Genomic DNA, 24,140 nt, shown 5'->3' with positions numbered 1-24,140 from the left:
GTTCAACACTGTTAATAATGCTTTAAAGTTTTGACCCAAAAGTGCACCCCCCCCCCCCCCACACACACACACACACATGAAGAGCTCAGCATTAGGAGGTCACCAGAACGACTGGAATATATGGGTCTTTGGTTTATATCAGACTGCTGTTCCACAGACATAAGAGCTAGCAAGTAGCAGGTCAGGAAGGATGACCCCTGTTGAGTGTTGTTGTGAACTTGTGATGTAAATTATTGCAGTGGTCTTTTGCAGCAGAATATGCACCCTATGTATTAAAAAGAGTAAGACACAGCCATTTTGTCTTAGCTAGTCAGGGCAGCAGCTGCACAGGGTCACCCACCAATAGGTCCCCAACTACACCAGCAGCATAAAGCCTTGGGGCGACGGTGGCACAGGAGTTAAGTGCTCGCCCCGTAATCGGAAGGTTGCAGTCTGTCGCTGTCGTTGTGTCCTTGGGCAAGACACTTAACCCACGTTGCCTGCTGGTGGTGGTCGGAGGGACTGGTGGCGCCAGTGCTCGGCAGCCTCGCCTCTGTCAGTGCGCCCCAGGTCAGCTGTGGCTACATCGTAGCTCATCCCCACCAGCGTGTGAATGCGTGTGTGAATGGGTGAATGACTGATTGTGTTGTAAAGCGCCTTGAGGGGTTCCAGGACTCTAGAAGGTGCTATATCAAATACAGGCCATTTACCATTTTACCATTTGAAACAAGGCAGGATGGATCCCTGCTTTCATGTCATCCTAAATCAACCATCTGAATGTTGCTACTGAACTCCAGACTCATCACACCGGGAAGAATTTCCAGTGTCTTCTGGTCCAGTTCTGGTGATCCTGTGTGAATCATGCCCTCAATTTCCTGTTCTTAACTGACGTTAGAGACACCAGGTGTGGTCTTCTGCTGCTGGAGTGCATCTGCTTCAAGGTTCAACATGATGTGGTTTAGAGATTCTGTTCTGTAGACGTTGGTAGGAACAAGTAGTTGTTTGAGCTACTGCTGCATTTCTATCAAATAAAACCAGTCTGACCCTTGTTCTCCAACACCAGTGAGACGTTTCATCCACGCAATAGATTAGATCAGACCTGCCCAGAAACACGTCACATTTAAATAATCAGTCTGAAATTCAGCAGGAAATCTCCACCACATGTACACATGAAACTCCCAAAATGAGAATATGGTGCAAAAGTCTATTTATGTCAGTAAATCCACTTAGACTGAGAGACCATCTAAAGGTTTAGGAACCCTTTGCAGGTCTTTTGGATTCATCAGCTGATCAGAGTGTGACACTTTGAGTCTAGAATATTAAACCTTTTTACAAAATTCTCATTTTTTGAGATTTTGAATGTGGGGTTTTCATCAGCTGTGAGCCATAATCATCACAATTATAACAATTATAACAGCTGAAATATCTGGCTTTGTACGTAACAAGTCTGACTCATTTTAGTTTTACTTTTTAAATTGAATTACTAAAATAAAAGAACTTTTGCACCATATTCTATTTTTTTTAGATTCATCTGTATGCCTATTGAGCTGTAGCCCCTTTCACTGGCTAAAATACAATTAAAATAAGGCACTTATTTTGTAACTTCAACTTTTTTTTAAGCACAGTGAACTACAGGGTTAAATTTAGTGCTTTCACTGATCATAACAAAAGCAGTAAAGACTCAAATATGCTCAAAAGGTAAAAGGACTGAACCCTGTCATTATCAACAGAACGTTTGTCTTTCTAAAATAGGAGGTGGTGTCTGCGCACTTAAAGCTCAGTGTCAGCTCTGAATGTTTAATGTAACCACGAAGAATGAAAACTATTGTTTATATTTCAAACCAAAGGTTTATGTCGCTCATGTAGGAATCTACTGAACCATAGCCAGAGTAAAAAGATTGATTACCTTCGTTCTAGTGTGGTAATTCTTTCCTCCATGTCTTCTCTTTGGCATAGAGCCTAAAAAGCAGCAATATACTTGAATCATTATTACACCCATTTATTTCATGTGCATTTAGGGTTCTGAGAGAACTCATAAACAAGTAACAAACAAGATAATACATATTTTTGGAAATGCTTCGGATGCTTTTATAAAAAGCTGTAGTTGCTGCTTTCATGCAACATTTCTTTCTTGGTCCATCCTAGAATAACAGCGTGTATACAGGGTCTGAAGGTAAAATAGAAACCCCAGGTGCTGAGGTAGCTCAGAGTCCTCAGCCAGACACAGAGAGACCGACTGGCCCAACAGACCTCTTTCACTTCCCTTTGGAGCTTCTGATTGGCCTCCTCTGTCTTCGTCACCTCCCTCCTGGCGGCAGCAAGCTGTTCTTCTATTTCTCCAACCTGAAATGACACCAGAAAGCGGCATGAAGTGACACAAACTGAACCCTTTTAAATCTACGTTGCCTGCCATGGTTGTAAAATAGAAACAATATTCAAACATTAGCGTTTATTGGACTCGTACCTCAAAACGAAACAAATACAATTGTCGGTCGACTAGGAACTGATGGCTTATTTTTTCTTATTTTTGTATCAGCCCTAAAGCTTATTAGCCTTCTTGCCTTTAATCAATTATTGCTTTTATTCAATATTATTAATCTTTTCATGAGCAGCTGTAATTGTGTCATCTGCCAGTAGAGGGAGGAGGATGATCAGTATAAGGATCTTGTGTAATACTAGAAATTCCTGTAAGCTAAATTAGAGAAAGCTGAATAACCATGGGCAGATTAATGATGCCATCTTCATACCAGCTGGATTAACTAATGAAAAGAAATCAAGAACAGACCAGGAGAGCGGCAAAGTATCTGGATAAAATCTGTTGATATTAAGTTAAAGTCCCATTAGTCATCATCACACACTGGAGAAATTCATCTCCGCATTTGACCCATCCCTGTGGGGAGCGGTGAGCTAATGAGTCTGTTTATTAATATTACATGCACTGCAGGTCATCTACTCTGATAAGGATTGTTCATAACGTTTTATTAGACAGGACTCATTCATTTGAGGGGTTTTTGTGTTCTTTGGGTGCTACCATTGACATTATTCAGAGACACTTGAACTCGAAGCTCTCACATATTCATTATTTCAATGTATTTGCAGTGGTTCTCTTTAGTATCACTGAATGCATTGTGAGTCATTCTCTGTGAAAAAAAGCTCTGGATTTGGAGTCTTACTCATTATTATTCATATTTGGACATCTCAGCTCTGATTGGCTAACAGCAATGTGACTCTACTCCGTTTGTTTCGCAATGTTACTGTTTTAACTCCACAAATAACACAAGTCTGATGGAATTGTGGAGATGCTAATGTTAATGGTTAGCTTCTATTAGTTTAAATGTGCTCTCCTCTCTCCTGGCTGCAAAAATCAACAATTAAACTCATTGTCTTTAGCGTGGTCATCTCAAGAGTCATCTCAAGGCCCTTCAGAAAATAAACATTGTAATTGAACCTAATCATCAGTGCATTGAGTTCAGATCATTATGCCAGTTAGCTAAAAGTTTCCAATGTAAGAAAACCCAGCAGACTGCATAGAGTCACTGACTTGAGTAACACAGCCTTTAGTGTCTGTGAGCCATGATGGGTGAGTCCATGAATGCCAATTTACAGCGCGATGTAGATCTGTGTGGCTTTTTCTGACCCGAGCGTTTCCCAGTTTTTTTTCTATCAGCGGATAATCCAGGAAATAGGGGTAGAAGACTATTTTCACACTTAGCCAGCATGTGAAACTCAGAGTGACTGTAAATGGTAAATAGCCTGTATTTGATATAGCGCCTTCTAGAGACCTGGAACCCCCCAAGGCGCTTTACAGCACAATCAGTCATTCACCCATTCACACACACATAAACATAAACACGCTGGTGGGGATGAACTACAGTGCAGCCACAGCTGCCCTGGGGCACACTGACAAAGGTGAGGCTGCCAAGCACTGGCGCCACCGGTCCCTCCGACCACCACCAACAGGCAACGTGTGTTAAGTGTCTTGACCAAGGACACAACGACAGCGACAGACTGAGTGGGGCTCGAACCTGCAACCTTCCGATTACGGGGCGAGCACTTAACTCCTGTGCCACCGTCGCCCCTGTATTGTATTTCAACAATAAGGTAATGCTTCCTTTTACAGTCCTCTCTCCACATAGTAAGTCAAAGTGTATTATTGTTTCTGAGTTCTTAAACAGATATTACCATGTAACTCATGTTCAATTCTAGTTTTTATTTTTATTAAAGGGGCATTATGGAAGTTTGACAGTCAAAACATGTATAGAAATAATACATTTCTTCTTCATACATTCTCCTGCAATGCCCTGGTCCTGTCGAATGAGCCCTGGCATTTTTACTGTGATTGCCTGTTTTCCTGTAAAATCACAGAAAAAGAGAGTTGCTCGAGTCGAGCAGGCTGCTTCACGCGCGTTCACGCTCAGGCATAGCCCGTAGCATTTGCTATCAGTAGCTTTAGCAGCAGAGAGTGAGGTAGTGCGAACTCAGCGACTTTTTCGCTGTTCCTAACACCTAGTGATGAACCTAGCTACATTTCTGAGGACCTTAGCTACTTTCTTCTAGATATTTCCTACAAATTAGCAACAAAATAGCCATTTTCGCTCCGAACCGTTTTTTGAACGTTGTTTCAGCTGTCAAGGATATAAATGTCACAGATGCAAAAAATGTTATTTGCGCTTTAGCTCACCTAATAAGATGTCGGACTCTCGTGCAGAAGACCTGGGTTCGATTTTCGAAGTGAATATGGTTTAGTTAGAGTTTCTTTTTTACATTAATGGCTTATTTTTTTACAGTAAGATGCCCAAATTTTTATTTGAGACTCGCCGAACGGCATTGAATTCACAGATAAAAAGATGTGGGTTCAACTTTCATTTCGGAAGAATTTTTCAAGCAAGGGAATGGAATGGTCTGATCATGCAGGAAGACTGACCCATCATAAACCTTTGTCGGCTGTGCTGAAGAGAAAGGTACAGAACCAAATTATTTAATTAATTAGCTGCGTGTTCTCCTGTCCTCTGGGCCACACACACACACACACACACACACACACACACACACACACACACACACACACACACACACACACACACACACACACACACACATACACACACACACATACACGGGGCTGTCTCAGCTGTTATTTTCGTTAAGGAGTGTGCACGTACAGCATGCGCACCTCGTGCACGAGCCTACTATTGAAGCTGCCGTTATGCTTTTGGCCTGAGGGGGCAATCACGAGCATAAAAATTCAAAACTCTGTAAAGTCCCTTTAATCATTCCCAGTAAATACTGCTTTACACAGTAATTACATTTTAACTTACCATGCAATTACCATGTAAGTACTTAGTAACTAGGGGACTGTAAAAGGAAGCATTACCAACAAGAAAACGTCAAATATGTTTCTCAATAAACTTGCACTTTAACTTAAACCATTTGAGTTGTTTTCACATTTGAACCCAGGAAACTAGCTGGGCAAAATAGCAAAAACATAATCCATCCATCCATCCATCCATCCATCCATCCATTTTCATCCACTTATCCGGAGTTGGGTCGCGGGGGCAGTAGCCTAAGGCGAGAGGCCCAGACTTCTCTCTCCCCAGCCACTTGGGCCAGCTCCTCTGGGGGAATCTCAAGGCGTTCCCTGGCCAGGTGAGAGACATAGTCCCCCTCCAGCGTGTCTTGGGTCTACATTTAGGTTTCCTCCCGGTTGGTCATGACCGGAAAACCTCACCAGGGAGGCGTCCAGGAGGCATCCTGACCAGATGCCGGAGCCACCTCAACTGGCTCCTCTTGATGTGGAGGAGCAGTGGGTCTACTCCGAGCCCCTCCCGAATGACCGAGCTTCTCACCCTATCTCTAATGGAGAGCCCAGCCACTCTACGGAGAAAACTCATTTCGGCTGCTTGTATCTGCAATCTCGTTCTTTCGGTCACTACCCAAAGCTCATGACCATAGGTGAGGGTAGGAACGTAGATCGACTGGTAAATCGAGAGCTTCACCTTCTGGCTCAGCTCTTTCTCCACCACGACAGACCGGTACAACGCCTGCATCACTGCAGATGCAGCACCAATCCGCCTATTGATCGCACATTCCAGTTTTCCCTCACTTGTGAACAAGACCCCGAGATACTTAAATTCCTCCACTTGGGGCAGGACCTCATCCCTGACCCGGAGAAGACATTCTACCCTTTTCTGAATCAAGACCATGGTCTCAGATTTAGAGGAGCTGATTCTCATCCCAGCTGCTTCACACTCGGCTGCGAACCACTCCAGCGAAAGCTGAAGATCACGTTCTGATGAAGCCAACAGGACCACATCATCTGCAAAAAGCAGAGACCTGATCCTCTGGCCACCAAAACAGATGCCCTCCACACATTGGCTGCGCCTAGAAATTCTGTCCATAAAGGTTATGAACAGAATCGGTGACAAAGGCCAGCCTTGGCAGAGTCCAACTCTCACTGGGAATGAGCCCGACTTACTATCGGCAATGCGGACCAAGCTCTGACACCAGTCATACAGGGACCTAACAGGCCGTATCAGAGAGCCTGGTACCCCATACTCCCGGAGTAACCCCCTCAGGGCCTCCCGAGGGACGCGGTCAAACACCTTCTCCAAATCCACAAAACACATGTAGACTGGTTGGGCAAATTCCCACACACCCTCCAGGATCCCCCTAAGGGTATAGAGCTGGTCCAGTGTTCCACGGCCAGGACGAAAATCACATTGCTCCTCCTGAATTTGAGGTTCAACAATCCAATGGATCCACCTCTCCAGAACCCCTGAATAGACCTTACCTGGAAGGCTCAGGAGTGTGATCCCCCTGTAGTTGGAACACACCCTGCGGCCCCCCTTTTTAAATAAGGGGACCACCACCCCGGTCTGCCCGTCCAGTGGGACTGCCCCTGATGTCCATGCGATATTGCAGAGCCGCGTCAGCCAACACAGCCCCACAACATCCAGAGCCTTAAGGAACTCCGGGCAGATCTCATCCACCCCTGGAGCCTTGCCACAGAGGACCTTTTTAACCACCTCAGTGACCTCAGCACCAGAGATTTGAGAGGCCAACCCAAAGTCCCCACATTCTGCTTCCTCACTGGAAGATGTGTCGGTGGGATTGAGGAAGTCTTCGAAGTATTCTGCCCACCAATCCACAACGTCTTGAGGTCAGCGGCACACCGTCCCCACTATAGATAGTGTTGGTAGTGCACTGCCCCCCTCCCCCAGAGGAGCCGGATGGTGGACCAGAGTCTCCTCAAAGCCGTACGGAAGTCTTGCTCCATGGTCTCACCGAATTCCTCCCATGCCCGGATTTTTGCCTTGGCAACCACCCGAGCCGTGCTCCGCTTGGACTGCCTGTACCCGTCAACTGCCTCTGGAGTCTCACAGGCCAAAAAGACCGGATAGGACTCTTTCTTCACCTTGACAGCATCCCTAACCGCCGGTGTCCACCAGCGGGTTGGGGGGTTCCCACCACGACAGGCACCGATGATCCTGCGACCACAGCTCTGGTCGGCCGCCTCAACAATGGAGGCACCGAACAGGGTCCATTCAGACTCAATGTCCCCCGCCTCTCCTGGAACATTTTGGAAGTTCTGTCGGAGGTAGGAATTGAAGCTCCTTCTGACAGGAGACTCTGCCAGACATTCCCAGCAGATCCTCGTGATACGTTTGGGCCTGCCTGGTCTGACCGGCATCCTCCCCCACCATCTGGGCCAACTCACCACCAGGTAGTGGTCAGTTGACAGCTCCGCCCCTCTCTTCACCCGAGTGTCCAAGACATGCGGCCGCAAGTCAGATGAAACAACAACAAAGTCGATCATGGAGCTGCGGCCTAAGGTATCCTGGTGCCAAGAGCACATATGGACACCTTTATGTCTGAATATGGTGTTCATTGTGGAAAATCCATGGCTGGCACAGAAGTACAATAACAATACACCACTCGAATTCAGATCAGGGGGGCCGTTCCTCCTAACCACACCTCTCCAGGTCTCACTGTCGTTGCCCACGTGAGCGTTAAAGTCCCCCCAGCAGAGCGGGGGAGTCACCAGAAGGAGCGTTTTCCAGCACACCCTCCAAGGTCTCCAAAAAGAGTGGGTAGTCTGAACCGTAGTTTGGTGCATAAGCACAGACCACAGTCAGAACCCGTCCCCCCACACGTAGGCGGAGGGAGGCTACCCTCTCATTCACCGGGATAAACCCCAACGTACAGGCACCAAGATGGGGGGGCAACTAGGGGTTGTACGAACTAGTCGACTAGTCGACTTCACGGCTCTGTAGTGACTTTTTATGCCTGTCATCAACTAGTCGCTGTCACGAGATAATGACTGACAAGATGCAGTCCTCGGAAAAGACAGCAGGTGATGAGCCCCTGCGCGTCTGGATCGAGGCGGAGGCAACGCGCTGTGCGGTACTGACACCGGCGATAAAACGGACATTTAACCAAACTGTGACCTTTTCCCTCTTGCAATTTAACCTTCCCCTCACCCCATCCTAATCATAACCAGTTTGTGCATGCAAAGCTCTGATCGTTGACGTGCGCTCCAGACATTGCGTCCTGAGCACCGCCAAATCAGGTGTCACCACCTCAAAAATAAATTAAACACGCGATCGTTCATGTCGGCTCATTTCCTTTCATGTTTTCTGTCTGTTATTTGTGCCTGATGCATTTCGCTGCTGCGGAGCGAGGCGCATCACCTGTTGTCCTCCGGTGACGCACCCCCAAGATTCCATTATCTCCACTCCGCTCCGCTCCGGCATGAACTCCGCAGCAAAAACGGTCCCGTTGTAGTCGGCCGGCGAGCAGCGGCACTCCGCTGTTTTTGCGGTCGGTAGATCTTTTAGAACTGCAGTTCAAAGGTAACTCATAAGGTGAATATATATGAACCCAGGTAGCAGTTTCTCTTTAGGATTGAGAGGAGATGCAGGAAGATAATAAACAGACAGGACAGAAAAATAGTCAAATAAAAACAAGTTAGTTTTTGTACCTGCTGGTTGCAACAAACAGACACCACTGAAGGTAATCAGAAGTGAGGAACAGAAAATGAAATAATTGTTTTAATGTTTAGAGCAGCAGGAACTCCGAGAGGCTGCAGGCGCATCAGTGAGTTTGCGGCTGCTGCGCAGGGGGAGTGGGGAGAGGACTGAAGTAGGATGCAGAAACTACCGTTGTTAAAAGAGATGTGTTAACTTAGAAAATGTGGGCGCAATTTTAATTGTCAAAAACTCCAGCGAACCTACCGACCGACCCCTCCCCGCCGCCGCTTCTGGCGTATGACGTCATCAACGACTAGTCGAAGTCGACTCGACTTTCATTACTTGACTGTCGACTTAAAAAAAAATAAAGTCGTGCAGGCCCTAGGGGCAACTAGTATGCCCACCCCTGTTCAGCACCTCTCAGTGGGAGCATCTCCAGAGTGGTAGAAAGTCCAACCCCTCTCAAGGAAACTGGTTCCAGAGCCAGAGCCATGCGTTGCAGTGAGTCTGACTATATCTAGTCGGAACCTCCCAACCTCACACACCAACTCAGGCTCCTCCTCACCAGAGAGGTGACATTCCATGTGCCAAGAGCCAGCTTCTGTAGCCGAGGATCAGACCACCAAGGTCCCCGCCCTCGACTACCACCCGTCACACACTGCACCCAACCCCTTTGGCCCCTCCCACGAGTGGTGAGCCCATGGGTAGGGGGACCCACATCTCCTCTTCGGGCTGTGCCCGGCCAGGCTCCATGGGTGAAAGCCCGGCCAACAGGCGCTCGCCAACGTGCCCCACCTCCAGGCCTGGCTCCAGGGGGGGGGGGGGGGGGGGGGCAGTAACCCGCATACAGGCGAGGGAACACGGTTTCCATTTATATAATTCATCATAAGAGGTCAATTTATCTTGTAGAGAAATCACAACGTTTTCAGGATTTGTGGTTAAATTTTAACTCTTGTTTTTATTCTAAACTAACTGGCTGTTGAACAATGCAGTCGCATTATTTCTCTAGTTTAAAATAGCCCTAAAAGGATAAATAATGCTTTAACTAATAATTAGCTTTGTGCTAACATGTGCTAGTAATGTTATCATGTTGCAACAGCTGGCCGTATCATGGTATAGATTAACAACTCAACTCACCAGTTAGGTTACGAATGTTAAAAACCGTGACCATTAGAAAATGTTTTTGGGGGATCCAAACAAAAGTGATCAGGCTCAGAGTGTGTCGCTTCTAAATCAGTCCAGGTGGAATCAGCTTTCTGTTCTCTTCTGTTAGGTAAAATGTGATGATTCTACAATTTCTCTGATTTGGCCAATTGTCAACACGTTCAATGTTTTATCACCACACCACCCAGCACACCGTCGGTAATAAAACTAGTCTTGTTTGTTAGGAAACTCCTCACGCTGATGTCTTCTCTCACCTGTCGGCACATGAGAGCCAGCCTCTCCCTTAGCTGGGAGAGTTCAGCTCTCTGTCGCTCAATCTCCCCTTCTTTCTGTCTGTCCAGCTCGCCGTCTTCCAGTCCAGCTGACGGACCATTGGGTAGCCGCTGGAACAATCAGCAATACAACAAAATATCAAAGGGTATAAAAAATGAGTTAGTGTCAGTTTTGAGCTCTAGAGGAGCCAAAGGCACATGGACACACCACAGTACCCAAAGTCTACTTTCTACCACAAAGACACACACACACACACACACACACACACACACACACACACACACACACACACACACACACACACACAACAACTGGAGCCAGCATGCAGAAAACCCTCCCTTACATCTTTCCCGCCGTCCACCCCTTGTTGACGTCTTTTAATTTGGTCTCTTAAAGAGATTACCTGTAAAGAAGTCAAAAAGGTCAAATGAGTGTTTTCTTTGATCTGAGAAAGCTGATGTTTGTGTAGATTCAGCGTTGCGTTTACCTCTTGAGAAGATGCAGCAAGTTGATCTTCTAACATGGACACTCTCTCGAGGGCCACACGGAGTCGCTCTCGAACCTGAAACAATGTAAAAGGGGGCACGGTTCACCCAAGTAGTGGCAGAAACGGTGTCGTGGAATCTCACGGTAAACACCTGAGAGGTCAAACACTAATTTAAAATGATGCAAAAAAAGCATAATTATTTATTGGGTGAAAAACTTTATGGATGAGGAATGTGTGTAGATGACCGAGACCTTCAGCGGGTCCCTCATTCTACCACTAGAAGCTGCTCAAACTCACGGTCAGAGATGTTCTGACATGTAGGAACATTTCCACACACAAGTACAGCAGTTGGTGCAAAACGCTGCTGCCCGTCTGCTTACGGGTATTAAGTGTCGTGACCACATAACCCCTCTTCTGTCCTCCCTGCACTGGTTGCTTGATTGTTTTAGGATTAAGATTTTATTGTTAGTTTTTAAATGTTTAAAAGACCAGGCACCGCCTTACCTAACAGATTCTGAATAAGCATGTTCCTAGAGACGTTTGAGGTCTGAGCTCCAGCTCCCTTTACAGGTCCCTATGACTTGTCTTGTGACCCGAGGGGACAGGGTCTTTTCTGCTGTGGGTCCCAGACCATGGAACGATCTTACTCTGCCTATAAGGATGGCTGAGTCTCTGAATGATTTTAAGTCTCTTTTAGAAACTCGCCTTTTTACCTTGGCTTTAAATCTCAGTTGAGCAGAAATGCACCTTGTTGGTTTGTTATTGCTATTAGTGTTTGAATTTCTTTTATGTGGTCATTTTTACTCAGTCCCATATTTTATTTGTTTTATCATAGTTGCTTGTGATGTTTTTAACTGTGCAGCACTTTGGTCACTTGTGTGGAAAGTGCTCAACAAATAAAGGTTGATTGATTGATTGATTGAAACTGGTAAAAGTCACGTGTTCAAACTAGGTGTGTGTTGCTAATGAGAGCATCAAAAACGTAGAAAATTATCCTCAAATTAGTTTCTAATGAGACCATAAAGAAGTAAAATAAACCATAAACTAAGATACAGGAAGTGATGTTGTCTACTCTTAATTTCCCAGAGCAAAATAAAGTAAATGTAAGTTCAGGGTACATCTACCTCGTACCATACTTAAGCTTTAAACAATATCTCTGCAAAAGATAACAACAATTTAGATCAAACAATGTAAAAAGTGACCTGTTTGTTCTGTCATTAACAGCAGCTGAATCACATTCTCCATTAGATAATCCCAGATTACACCCTACCCATAACCCTCTACACAGAGCAAACTTCAATTTCTTCACAAGTTGAGCCAAACAATCTAGAAATTCTCAAAAACTAAACTTCAGATCTGTCACATTTAGACATTTTGAGAGAGTTTGATGTGTAATATGTGCACGGTATGTAAACGTTGTGTCATTAAAGATTGATACCGATAATTTCCAATGCCACTATCAGATGATAATAGGGCGTTAATATCGGACATCATTAGTTACTAGAAGTTCTAATCCACCATGTTCTACCTGCACTGGTATGAAGGGAAAACACAAAATGTCTCAGGTCTGTTTGCTTTTTCACCAATAGTTTTCTTATTGGTTTCATGAGCATGGATCTTGCATCATGCTTTGTTAAAGTTGTAAAAAAAAAATTACAAATCTTTGGATATTTTTTAAACGTATTTATCATTTTTTCCATGTTTCACATAATCTCTTTACCTTTCAGTCCCTGAAATTTCCAAGTTGCACCACTTGATGAAACAAGTTCAATAAGAGCAGAAAGTAAAATTTGAGATTCTAAAATAAAATCCACAGCAACACAGAAAGGCTCCCTCATCTCACCCACCTTCTCGTCTAAAGCTTTGTGGTGCTCAAATAGAGATTTCAGGGCCTTGAGGACTTCCACCTCACTGGAGACCCCTGCAGGAGACTGGGCTTGCCTCTTGACCACGGTCATCCTCAGGCTGCGCTCGTGGCGAGACACTAGACACTCCAGGTGTTCGAGCAATAACTGAGTGGGTCGCAGGGGGAAAGCAACAGCAAGGTAAAGTCAGAGGTTAGACACATAGTGGACGATTGAAGCGAAGAGGCAACAGAAAGCCAGAGAAGAGGCGTGGAGGAATGCAAACAGAGAGAAGAGTGGTGAGATGAGTTCCTCATAGGGAATGGGGGAAAGAAAAACACCAGAAGCAAACGACAGTCTCACACCCACACAGTCACAATGGGAGAAAAAGACGAGGCAGAGGCTGCTAATAGGCAAAATCTTACACGTGTGTTGTTTCTCTCCGCCTTGAGCTCTGCTATTTCCTCCTCCCTCTCAAGAAGCTGCTCCCGGCAAACGTTCAGCTCTTTAGTCAACACAGCAAACTCCTGTGGAACACAAAGCTGCATTCAGGGGAGCGAAAACAAACCTGCCCAACTTATGCTCTCTGCACGGGAAATTCAAGGAAGAAAACAAACTTCTGCAAAACAAATACGCTTGGCTGATTTCAGCTAAACACACAGAAATTGCACATGGAAAACTAAAACCACACACAAGCAGAAGCATGTTCTGTCAAACACCTGAGACCAGAAACGAGTGAGGCCGTTCATGATGTGAACCTACATAACACTGACACAGTTTCTCCCTGCTGCTCGGCCTCTTCTGTGAACTCTTATTCACGGACGAATGACATCACACAGTTACACGATGGCTCAGTGCTGGAATTCACAAGAGAGATCTCCCAGAAACACAGCATCAAGAGGGTGTTTACAGCAGCAGAGGGAATACAAGAGCAGCGCCTCGAGTGGAGAGTGTGTCGTCCACGATAGCCTGCTCCATCCACGGAGAATCCTTTCTTTATGTCTGTTTAACACTGCGATGCACGAGTAAGGGCTTGTGATTGTTAGAAGTCGCATGATATGTGTGTTTGTGAGAGAGAAGAGTTCAGGAGCGATTGGTGCAGATGGTGACACAGTGGGTTTGTTGGCTGTTGGCCTTATGGAATTGTTTCTTGTTTGGATCAGGGGCAGTCTCTCAGTCGGCCTCTCGCGTCATTCTGTTGTTTTCTCGCTGATGCGATCCCATTCTTGTTGTTTTTCATTCATTTAGAGGAGTTTGTTTTGTTGATTAATCTGGAGATGTAGGAAATCAGGAGTTGAAATGCTTTTCTCATCGTTTCACGTTTTGTTTGTAAAAAGAAAAAACTCATAATTAGTTTTTTTGAAATTCACTTAAGTCTATTTAGCCATTATGGCTTTCGAACATTGCGTCAAGTCATCAACATAAACAACGAAAATGAAAACCGTGAGCCAAAAACACCCCCTGGTCCCGGGGTCTTCAATTTTTTCAAGGCCCGGAGTTTGTTCCAGCAGACACTGTGAGGGCCAAATGCTCTTCTAAAATAAATATCTGTAATTTTTGTATATTAACATATAGATATTAGATATATTCATTTCTAATATTTTTTTGCATTTGTCAGTGTTTATGTTTCTGTTTCCTGCACTCACCCAGGCCACTAGGGGGTGACTGTGACATATTAGGCTTCCCATTTGTGACATTGTAATTCAAGCATGCTGTTTGCCACAAAGTACTGAATCTTTAGTTATTTTTCTTCAAGGAAGAGCTTGTTTCCTCCCTTAATTATAATTCCTTTAAATCTGCCTATCAACCTGGTAAATATTCTTTATTTGTTCATGTGTTGCTCTCTTCCCATGAGGGTTTTTTGCCAAGACACTGCAGGTATTCCCTATAATAGTTAAAAGTGCAAAAACTGAGATTCTATGAGAGCTGAGTTTGTAGTCATTTCTGGTAAAAGGCTGTTTTTCAGTTTGTTTAATTTGATATAGAAAAAGGTAGAACATGCATCATGATTCCGTAATAATGCAGGGCCAGGTGGAAAGGCCTGAGGGCCGGGTGTGGCCCACGAACCAGCAAATGACAATCACTGCCCTAGTCCAAAGGGGTTCAAATGAAGGCAACCGGACGTCGTTGTTTTCTCAAAGACATTTTGCTTCTCACTCGAGGAGCTTTGTCAAGGGCCTAAAAGGCTTTAAGTGCAGGAGATTTATACGTTTTAACGTAAAAGAATGTGACGTTTTTTATTAAACATAAAACAAAACAGTTTCTTTTTATTGCTGCTTAAAGCTGTTATAGCGAATCTACAGAACAAGCTAGGTTTTGAACGCAAACATGGTCAGGAAACACTCACTCCTCCCCTCGGGTGTCTTTCCTGAGAGAAGGTTTTTGGACAAATGGAGAGAACCAATTTATTGATGTATTTTTGTTTATTTTTTTTATCTCCAGAACATTCTTAACCCTCCCACTGTCTTCATGGGTGACCCTGCAAAGAAAGTTGACCATTGAGCAGGATTGATGGTTTATCCCCTGAGGTCCACATGGCAGGGGTGAGGTGGTGCTCACTCCTGCCATTTGGACCTCAAGGGATAAACCATCAATCCTGCTCAATGGTCAACTTTCTTTGCAGGGTCACCCATGAAGACAGTGGGAGGGTTGAGAGGCAATTGAATGAGGTGCATTCGACTTAGTGAAAGTGGGTGGCGACCTGCGCCCTTTCAAGTCTGCGTTCTTCCGGTTAGCCTAAAGCGTCACACAAGACGTAAACAAATGCTGGTGGAAGTGAAACAGATGGAGAAAAAGCAGGATATAAAAAATGGCCGAAGAAATGGACGGCAACAAGGCTGCAGCACAGCTTGTGTACGATCTGTACTGTTTGATTGTGTCACGTAACAGATTCACTTGTATCAGAAGGCCACTTCCTCGGTTTCATCAGTTCCAGAAGTGAGAGTGCCCAGGTCGGTCATAGTTGGGCTAAACTGGGACGTTGACTACATCCAGGAAAATTACCACGTTATCCGAGTTCTCTAGCTCTATTAGGAGTAGTTCATTCTGGTTTGACTTTAGCTGGACCAAGGTGTTTACACGCGTTTCTAAAGTCCAATTTCAGTCAGACTCAGGAATTAACTGGGCTTTCTGTGTTTGAGGCTCAGCACATAAAGGGCCATAAAAGGAGCTTTCCCAGGAACTGAATGTTAAAAATGAAACCAGGTGTTCCAGGTTTACACAGTCATGCCCGTGGATAATCAGCAAGATCCAGGTCAACTTGACCTGCATTACAATTGTGAAAATCAACCTCCCATGCCAAAGAATTTTCATTTGTGTCCGTTCGTTTTTTAATTTGTGTCATGATGACCTCGGTTTTGTCACAAGAGCCTCATTTGTTGAAACACCATTTTGGATTTGTTGTTTTAAACTTAGTCCGAATCTGATCAAGAGAGTGACAAAGAATGCTGTCTGAATTTCCTTTGGTTAATTTGTGGAAAGTGGCTGAGCACATGGAAGCTGGGGAAAATATAAACCTATCCCCCATTCAAGGCTGAGGAGAACAAGGGCTGCCCCTACTGTAGCTGATAGGATCAAATCGTCTTCTTTGGTACGTTCGCAGCCACGAAAGGCTGATTTATTTATTCACACTCTGCTGAAGCCATTATTTATTCATTAACTTTATGGGTAAACCTAATGAATCCTCATTACACCATAAGGGGCATAATTACAGATTCAACTCAGGGCTACAAAACCCAGAAATGATATTATAGCAGAAGCGAGAGAAGCCTCCATGACTACTTTTGAGTGAAGGCCTATCACACCTGAAAACACAGATATCTGAGACAAACCTAACATCACCTCACCAAAACCCACCCAAACACAACAGATGGTAGAGAGACCCTACCTGTGGCAGAGCAATGGACAGCTGCCTCTGGAGCGACTCCTTCTCATGGCCGAGCTCTCGGAGGCGGAGCTGTGCCGTGCCCAGACTGTCCTGGGTCTCCCTCAGGTTCTCCAGCAGCCTCTCCCTCTCCGTAAGCATGTTGACCATCAGGGACTCCAGGTTTCCTGTGCTGCCACCTTCATCTCCTCCACCTCTGGGGTCCCTGCTGCTGAATCCCCCTGCGCCCATTGCACCCCCGGGGCCTCCCACTCCCGCCGCTGCAGGCGAGGGTGGGCCTCCGCCAGTCCCACTTCGCCCATCCTCAGATATGGTGGGCATCACCTCGCACATCATCATGAGACTGTGATGTGTGAGCCAAGTGACTATTGGAAACTAAATTAGGGGATTGTACGTGCAAAACGTCTCAGCTTGTGCCTGTATTTCGTTAATAATTTTGTATTAAAAAAGAAAAATATACATCTTTATGTCTTCAGTTGTCCAAAAATATCGTCCTCTTGGGCATGTCTACATGTCCATCATTCTGCTTTTGTTGCCTTTGTGTTGCTTAAAGCGGTGGACCTCTGCTCACTTGTCTTCTGTCAAACTGAGCTCTTATGTGTTGCGTCAGACACGGGATGTCCCTCTGTGGACGGGATTGGCCAAGGACAAGGAAGGGAATGGGTAACAGGAAAAGAGGGGATAACAGTGAGCCAACAATAAAAACTCTGTCTACAAGTTCGGTGTCCTCGCAGAGCCGATGGTAAGATCTGGAAAACAGAGAATGCATTAGATTAAATTAAACTGTGCGTCAAAAACAACCTGAGACATTCAGTTTAGCCAAAAAGTGAATTAAAAAAAAATCTTTCCACAGGCATCTTTGGTGGTACCTTTGTTCCCAACAAACACCAGAACTAAAGTGACCTGTTAAACACTTAAACTCCTCCAACACATGCAGAAGGCTGTCTATCTGACATGTGCAAATCCTGCCTTGAAATAAAAGCACCTCTGGATGGCAGATGTTTCTCCACAGCTTGTTTATATGACCTTTAACATTAAAGCTGTTTTCGTGGGTGTGTGACTTACATATGTGTGTGAAGGAAAACGCAGAATTACAAAGAGTGCATTTGATCACATTGTGATGTCAGGTCATCTTTGTTTATATTGATTCAACTCAGATGAAGGCTGGTGTCATTAAAGCTCCATGAACGTGTAAAAATACATCCTCTTACAATTCGATGATGGAAAACTTCCCCTTTCTGCTGTGAAATGGAAATGCATGTTTCATCACAATTTACACAATCGAGCCATACAACCATTATGTGTCCTAAAGAAAAATAAATATTAGCAACAGCTAGCATTAGCTGCCTTACGCTAACAGGCACTAATGGTTGTGCATCACCAGTCAGGATTTAACACACAAAGCTAGAGACAATCATGAAGGAAACACAACTTTAGCATTAATGACACATGAATTGTGTCAAAAACAAACCATGTTCCTCCTTTGCAGCTGAGGCAGAGCACTGAGTACCAGTGCAGTGATTATGTGATGTGTGAATGTGTCATGACATCATCTGAGTTGTCCACACTGCCTTCACGTGACTGCCTACTAGCTGTGAGGACGCGGGGGTGGTAGAGAGGACGATATGGACATGAGGGACAGGTTTAAATTGACGAATCCCATATAATAGTCCGAGCAGCGTCTGGGTGCACGTTTCTGATGACAAAAGCAGTAAAGAAGAGAAATGTTTGCCAGGAAATATGCCTCTGTCAAGTCCTGGTTGTTTAATATTTACACTGAAGGATAAGGTACCTCCTTGTGGATTGTTTACAAGAAGTAAAAATAATCCCCTCACCAAAGGAAATTGTGATCAATATTTTAAACTGATTCAAACTTAAATAAAATTTTAGCATCATAACACACATTACTGCTTAGGTTGGAATCATTCTGAGCCGGATGTCATCCAATAATTCTTACTGGTAATTATTTCCTGCACAAGAGCCGTTACCCTGACTGGCTTCTTAAAGGTTTGGATCACTGAGAAACATTTTTTTAAACTAGTATTTCTGATTATAATCGGTCACACTGAGGTTTTCATGCAGACTGAACATGAAAATAGAGTTTCAGCCATAAAACGAGTCCAGCCACAAAAAACCTGTAAGTGACCTAAAAAGGATCAGTGGATAGAAATGTCAGGTAGGTAGGAAGTTTCTATGTGTTACTGCTTATTTCCGTGACATCACTTTGGTAGTTATTCTCCTGATAGCCGATTTTCTGCTACAAGAAGTTGCTTTGGAAAAATTGTGACATAAGCGGCTGGTCCATTATCACAAAGTGTTCCTATCATTGGGCATGTTAGAAACGTTATCTTTACTGCGCTATTTTTTTGCTAAATTTGTACTTTTATAATACATTACTAACATATTTATTTTCACTTCCTTTTCCTGCAGATCTTTGGAGGAAAATAACAGGTAAAATTGTGGTTCTATTGATAGACAAGCCTCTTATTTTGAAAGTAATTGAACTGGTTTGGTTTATTTGTTGGTTATATTTGGCTTTTTGGATGTTGAACCAGGTTAAAAGTTGTCATCACCATTCAACAAATAAAAGATGATTACTGTAATGTCCCATTCATTTCCTTCATCACAACACAGAGCAACAGTAATCATTTTTATTGCTATTTCTGGCTGTTAGTGTTTTCTTGGTTCTCTGCCTGGGATAAAGAAAAAATAAATCCTGACCAAAGTGAAATCACAATAATAACGGTAAGTTAAGAAAGCGAGTGCAGAGCAGTTGTAATGAGCTGAGGGTTTAGATGTCCCCTCAGCACTGACATAATTCTTCATACAGGTGGGGTAAGGTTAGATAATGGCTGTACCTAATCAGCAAGGACACCTGGAGGTTTGACGCTTTTCGTTACAAGACATCAAGGCCTAAAAATGGCGAAGCTGCAAGCTGGTAATCTGAGGGCTGATGCAGGACTGAATTAGCTCCTCATGCTGGTGAGCTGGCTCCAGCACAAGGCCTCCTCACTGTGTGTCCCACTAAAAAGCGTCTTACCTCCGTTTGTGCTCCACTAATGGAAGCTAGCATTGACTTTCTTTATTAAACGTGCGTGAAAGAGTTCAAACTTGAGAAGAGCTTTAGACTTCTCTGACTCTGACTCGCTGGATTGTTTTCAGGAACACGAATATATTGGTCCAGTCTAGAAATATCGGGATAGTTTCATCCAAAGGGGAGGAAATTTACTGGTTTTCTGCTTCAGAGCAACAGAAGATTTCTACAAACGCTTTAATGAAAGACTTGCAGATGATTACGGTCACAGCTGAAGCTGTGCTCAGTGCCCTGCTGGCTGTGATAACAGATTATGTTATTATTTAAAGGTGTGGAACACTTGTTTAATCAATACATTTGTAGTGCTCTCCAGCAGAATGCCTTATGAGACATACTCTGGGGGGAAAAAAAGCTCCGGTTCACCTGTTACAAGAACTAGTAGTGAGCTAGATCAGAGGTGAGCTTAACACGACACGATATTTGGACATCTCACCTCTGATTGGATAACAGCAACACGACTCCGTCGCTGACTGTTCTGCAACTTTGATGTTTTATCACCATTAATAGCATTAGCCTGGAGGCGTTGTGCTGTGTGGTGGAGTTGCTAATGCTGACAGTTAGCTTCTACTATGTTGAGACCTGCTCTGCGGTTTCCTGGAAGCTAAACCAACAACAGCCTTCCCCATCATGACTCAAGATGGGTGAGTCCATGAATGTTAAGTGACAGTGTGATGTAGATCTGTCAGGCTTTTTCCAATCCTAGAGTTTCACTGTCTATTTTCTATCAGGAGCTAATGCAGGATTTTGGTGTAGGAGACTATTTTCATGTTCAGCCTGCATGAAAAACTCACGGTAATAATCATTCGAAAATGTATTTTCAGTGTTCCACACCTACAGAAAACTGTGTGTTTCGTTTTAAAGCCTTGGTTCAAAATGCTATTTTATGAAATCCTTTGCCTGAGTGGTAAAAAATGTTTTAAAAAACCTAAAGAGTCAGGAGAGAGAATGTTCTCAAGTTGTTCAGAAGCCTGTTAATCACCACTTGTTTAAAACAGGTGACTTGGAGCAGGGAAACAGAGAAAACATGCAGGTAATGGCACTCGGGGACCAGAGTTAAACTGCTGATAAAATATAGCAATAAATCTGTAACTTATGAAACATGTTTTCTTTTGATTTAAAAACAAAACAAGATGAAAGATGGCAACCAGCAGAAATAAATATCAATGTTGCACTGACTCTATATTTTAAAGTGTCCATTATCAGCTTTTATAAAAATGTAATTGTTTGGGTATGAACAGGAATTTAACAAATGCTTGTTCAAAATGTCTTCAGTGGTTCTCAAAGAAAAGAAGTAAAACAAAAGCAAGAGTTATTGAGAGTTAAGCTGTGATCAATGTTAGGAAGAATATCCTGGAAGCCATTTGAGCCGTTGAGATGATGAAACACAGTGAAATATCACTTCTAGAGGTCAAAATGACAGTTTAAAACTTTAATTCCTTGTTTTTCTCAGAAGTTTATGAACAGTAAACATCATAGCTGTTGCAGATAGATATGTATTAATTATGTAACATCAATGCCAAAGTTGAAGAAGATGTCCTGTAAATTCCAGACATATTTACGTGTACACTCCGGTCAACAAAAAAGTCACCACCCAAAACTTGGACTCTCTAATATTACACCATCCTTAGCTTTGATCGCAGCACCCCTTTGCTGCGGCATTGTTTCAAAAAGCTTTTGCAGTGTCACAAGATTTATTTCCATCCACTGTTGCAATAATTTCTCACCATGATCATGTATTGATGATGGGAGATTCGAACCACGATGAAAAGCCTTCTTAAGCACATCCCATTGATTCTCAATGGGGTTAAAGTCCAGAGTCTGTGGTGGCTAATCCATGTATAACAATGCTGTCTCGTGCTCCATGAACAACTTTTGCACAGTTTGAGCTCAACAAATTCTGGCTTTGTTAGCCTGAAATATATCTGTGCCATCAGGGCAGGAAAAGGTCCATTGATAGAACAACCTGGTCTTACAGTAGCCTATACTCAGGTGGTCAGCTGACCTCATTCTTTGGGCACAGAACGTTGCTGAATTCAGACCTGACCAATGACAGCCATCCAAGATGATAAATCCAGATGGTGATTTTCATTTATTTCTCAGGCAGGCAATCGCATGGACACCTACTCGCATAAATGTCCACAGCCAGCACAGGGAGATAATTGTGACTTGTGCATTCTTATTACCTTCCACCCCTTGTCAATGGTTCTTAAAATAATGTCAAATCAGAGAAAATTAGATTCGTTTTGCCTGGACTGATGAGCTAAGGGCTAGTTAAAGCATGGCCTATATGACAAAATTAGTTTCAGCCCTAAAACGAGTCCAGCCACAAAAAATTTTCATAGCAGTTAGTGTTAACCATGTACTTGGAGAACATTTAAACTTCATTGAATTCATGGTATAAGGTAGCCTAGAAATTCAGACAAACTGTAGCAGTAACAAAAAGATTTTGCTCAGGAGGTTGGCCTAGCCACGATCCACCTTGGCCTCGTCAGGCCTACCATAGACTCTGACAAGTGTGGGCCAGGCCAACCACAGTTCTCTATGTTTGAAGAGACATGATGGGAGGGTTTATGGTGCGTTCGATTTGCCCTCGGAACTTGGAAATCCCGACTTCCGAGTAGGAAAAATGAAATAAAATGCCCCCCAAAGTCAGATCTCCTAGTCGGAAACTCGGAAGAATTTCAGAACTCCGAACTCGACATCCAAAATGGCAGCTCTCCGAATCAACAACAGCAAGTTTTGGTTGAAATGTGTTTATTTTACAACACACAGTGTTACATGTAGCACTTGCAACTAAAAGCTTCTCCTGCTCAAACATTTTTTGAAGATGAACTTTATATGTGTATATTAGTCGTCTTTATTTGTTGATAACTAACAAAACAGCAGTTTTCGAGGGCGTCGCCATAATGGAATCCCAACTTCTCAGACACGGTAACCAGAACGCGGATAACTCTTCATTCCTAGTTTCGAGTTCCGGCTTTTGAGGTAAATTGAACGTTCCATTAGCACCAACTTGGAAGAGATTTTACATGTTTTTTTAGGACAATGGCAGAGGCACACAGAGAAACTGCAAATATGTCAGCGACTCAGGAACAACTCTCATTCGAAACGGCTTTGACATTAACTTTGGACTATTTCGATTAGGGCTTTTTTTGAGTTGGCAGATACTTATGTTTTTTATTTGGACAATGGACGGTGTATAGCAAACTGCCCTGCTTACAAATTTTTGAGTGATGAATGTTGTCGTTTGTTGCTCTGATTGGTCCGAACATTGTCTAGTTGTGTGCAGAGACAGTTAGAAAGACAACCGTAGATTTTGCCCCACGACTCAGTTCTGCCAATGCATTGTGGCTAGATTATAGCCAATATTTACACAGGCCTTCCAGGCTAGGTGCACAATTCTTTCTCTAGGGACAACTCCAGAAACATGTGTTGGCACTGTGGAACCATGACAATGCCAATATTGTTGAAGGTGCAAGCACATCAGTCGCAATCAGGCTTTTCAGTTTTTCAAAATAAACTGGTATTCAACATGTTTTAGTGGTTTCTCTCCTCCAACGCACTTGATTCAGTGGTTGAATCGCCTGTGCAGCAGCTCATCAGGCTCTGCAGAAGCCTGTTAATCACCTACTGATTGAAATCGGGTGTGTTGAAGCAGGGTTAAAACTAAAACGTGCTCCAGGACCAGGATTGAATACCCTTGGTCTATTTTAATCAGACACATATCTAAACCGAACACACTCTCTTTGAGTTTGTCAGTTTTTAAAGGTGTAGAACACTTGTTTAATCAATATGTTTGCAGTGGTTTCTAGTAAAAACACACTAGGGCACCCTTTCCAGGAGCTAGAAGATTCACATCACAGCTGAGCTTCAGACAGCAGGTTTTGGAGTCTTATTTCTTGATATTTGGACATCTCGCCTCTGATTGATAACAGCAACACAACTCTGACTCAGTTTGCTTTGCAACATTGATACTTTATCTCCACAAATAACACAACCCTGAAAGAGTTCTGCCATGTTGTGGAGTTGCTAATGCTAACAGCTAGCTTATACTAGCCAAAATGTTCTCTGCTGTTTCCTGGACGCTAAACCAACAACAGCCTTCTCTGTTGTGAACCAAGATGGGGTGAGTCCATGAATGTTAAGTGGCAGTGTGACGTAGATTTATCAGGCTTTTCTAATCCTAGAGTATCACCGCCTATTTTCAATTAGAAGCTAATGCAGGAGATAGGTGTAGGAGACATTTTCATGTTCAGCCTGCATGAAAAACTCAGAGTGACCGATTATAATCAGAAATAATCATACTTTTTTTTCAGTGAGCCACACCTTTAGTTCAGGCCATAGATAATGCATCTAATATTATAGAAAAATAGAAATGAACACTTAGGTGATAGTTAAAAATAAAACCACTTTCTGAATTCAGATCTATTAATGAGATGTTTTTTTG

General features: G+C 43.6%; 1 protein-coding gene across 1 annotated transcript in view; it reads right to left on the bottom strand.

Moving 5' to 3' along the window:
• LOC107388008 (liprin-alpha-3) overlaps nucleotides 1-24,140 on the bottom strand; it is a 36,240-nt gene that overhangs the window by 9,062 nt on the left and 3,038 nt on the right. The window contains exons 2-9 of the mRNA XM_015963327.3: nucleotides 16,603-17,348; nucleotides 13,142-13,243; nucleotides 12,720-12,884; nucleotides 10,873-10,947; nucleotides 10,729-10,788; nucleotides 10,367-10,495; nucleotides 2,230-2,322; nucleotides 1,886-1,938 (exon numbers count right to left, since the gene is read on the bottom strand). Coding sequence (XP_015818813.3) covers nucleotides 1,886-1,938; nucleotides 2,230-2,322; nucleotides 10,367-10,495; nucleotides 10,729-10,788; nucleotides 10,873-10,947; nucleotides 12,720-12,884; nucleotides 13,142-13,243; nucleotides 16,603-16,938 — 1,013 coding nt within the window. The 5' untranslated portion in view covers nucleotides 16,939-17,348. The remainder of the gene's footprint in view (nucleotides 1-1,885; nucleotides 1,939-2,229; nucleotides 2,323-10,366; nucleotides 10,496-10,728; nucleotides 10,789-10,872; nucleotides 10,948-12,719; nucleotides 12,885-13,141; nucleotides 13,244-16,602; nucleotides 17,349-24,140) is intronic.

Source organism: Nothobranchius furzeri, chromosome 16, assembly GCF_043380555.1.
Source record: "Nothobranchius furzeri strain GRZ-AD chromosome 16, NfurGRZ-RIMD1, whole genome shotgun sequence".
NCBI classification, from domain to species: domain Eukaryota; kingdom Metazoa; phylum Chordata; class Actinopteri; order Cyprinodontiformes; family Nothobranchiidae; genus Nothobranchius; species Nothobranchius furzeri.
Note: the sequence above shows the minus strand (reverse complement) of the source record. Positions and strands in the feature narration are given on the sequence as shown.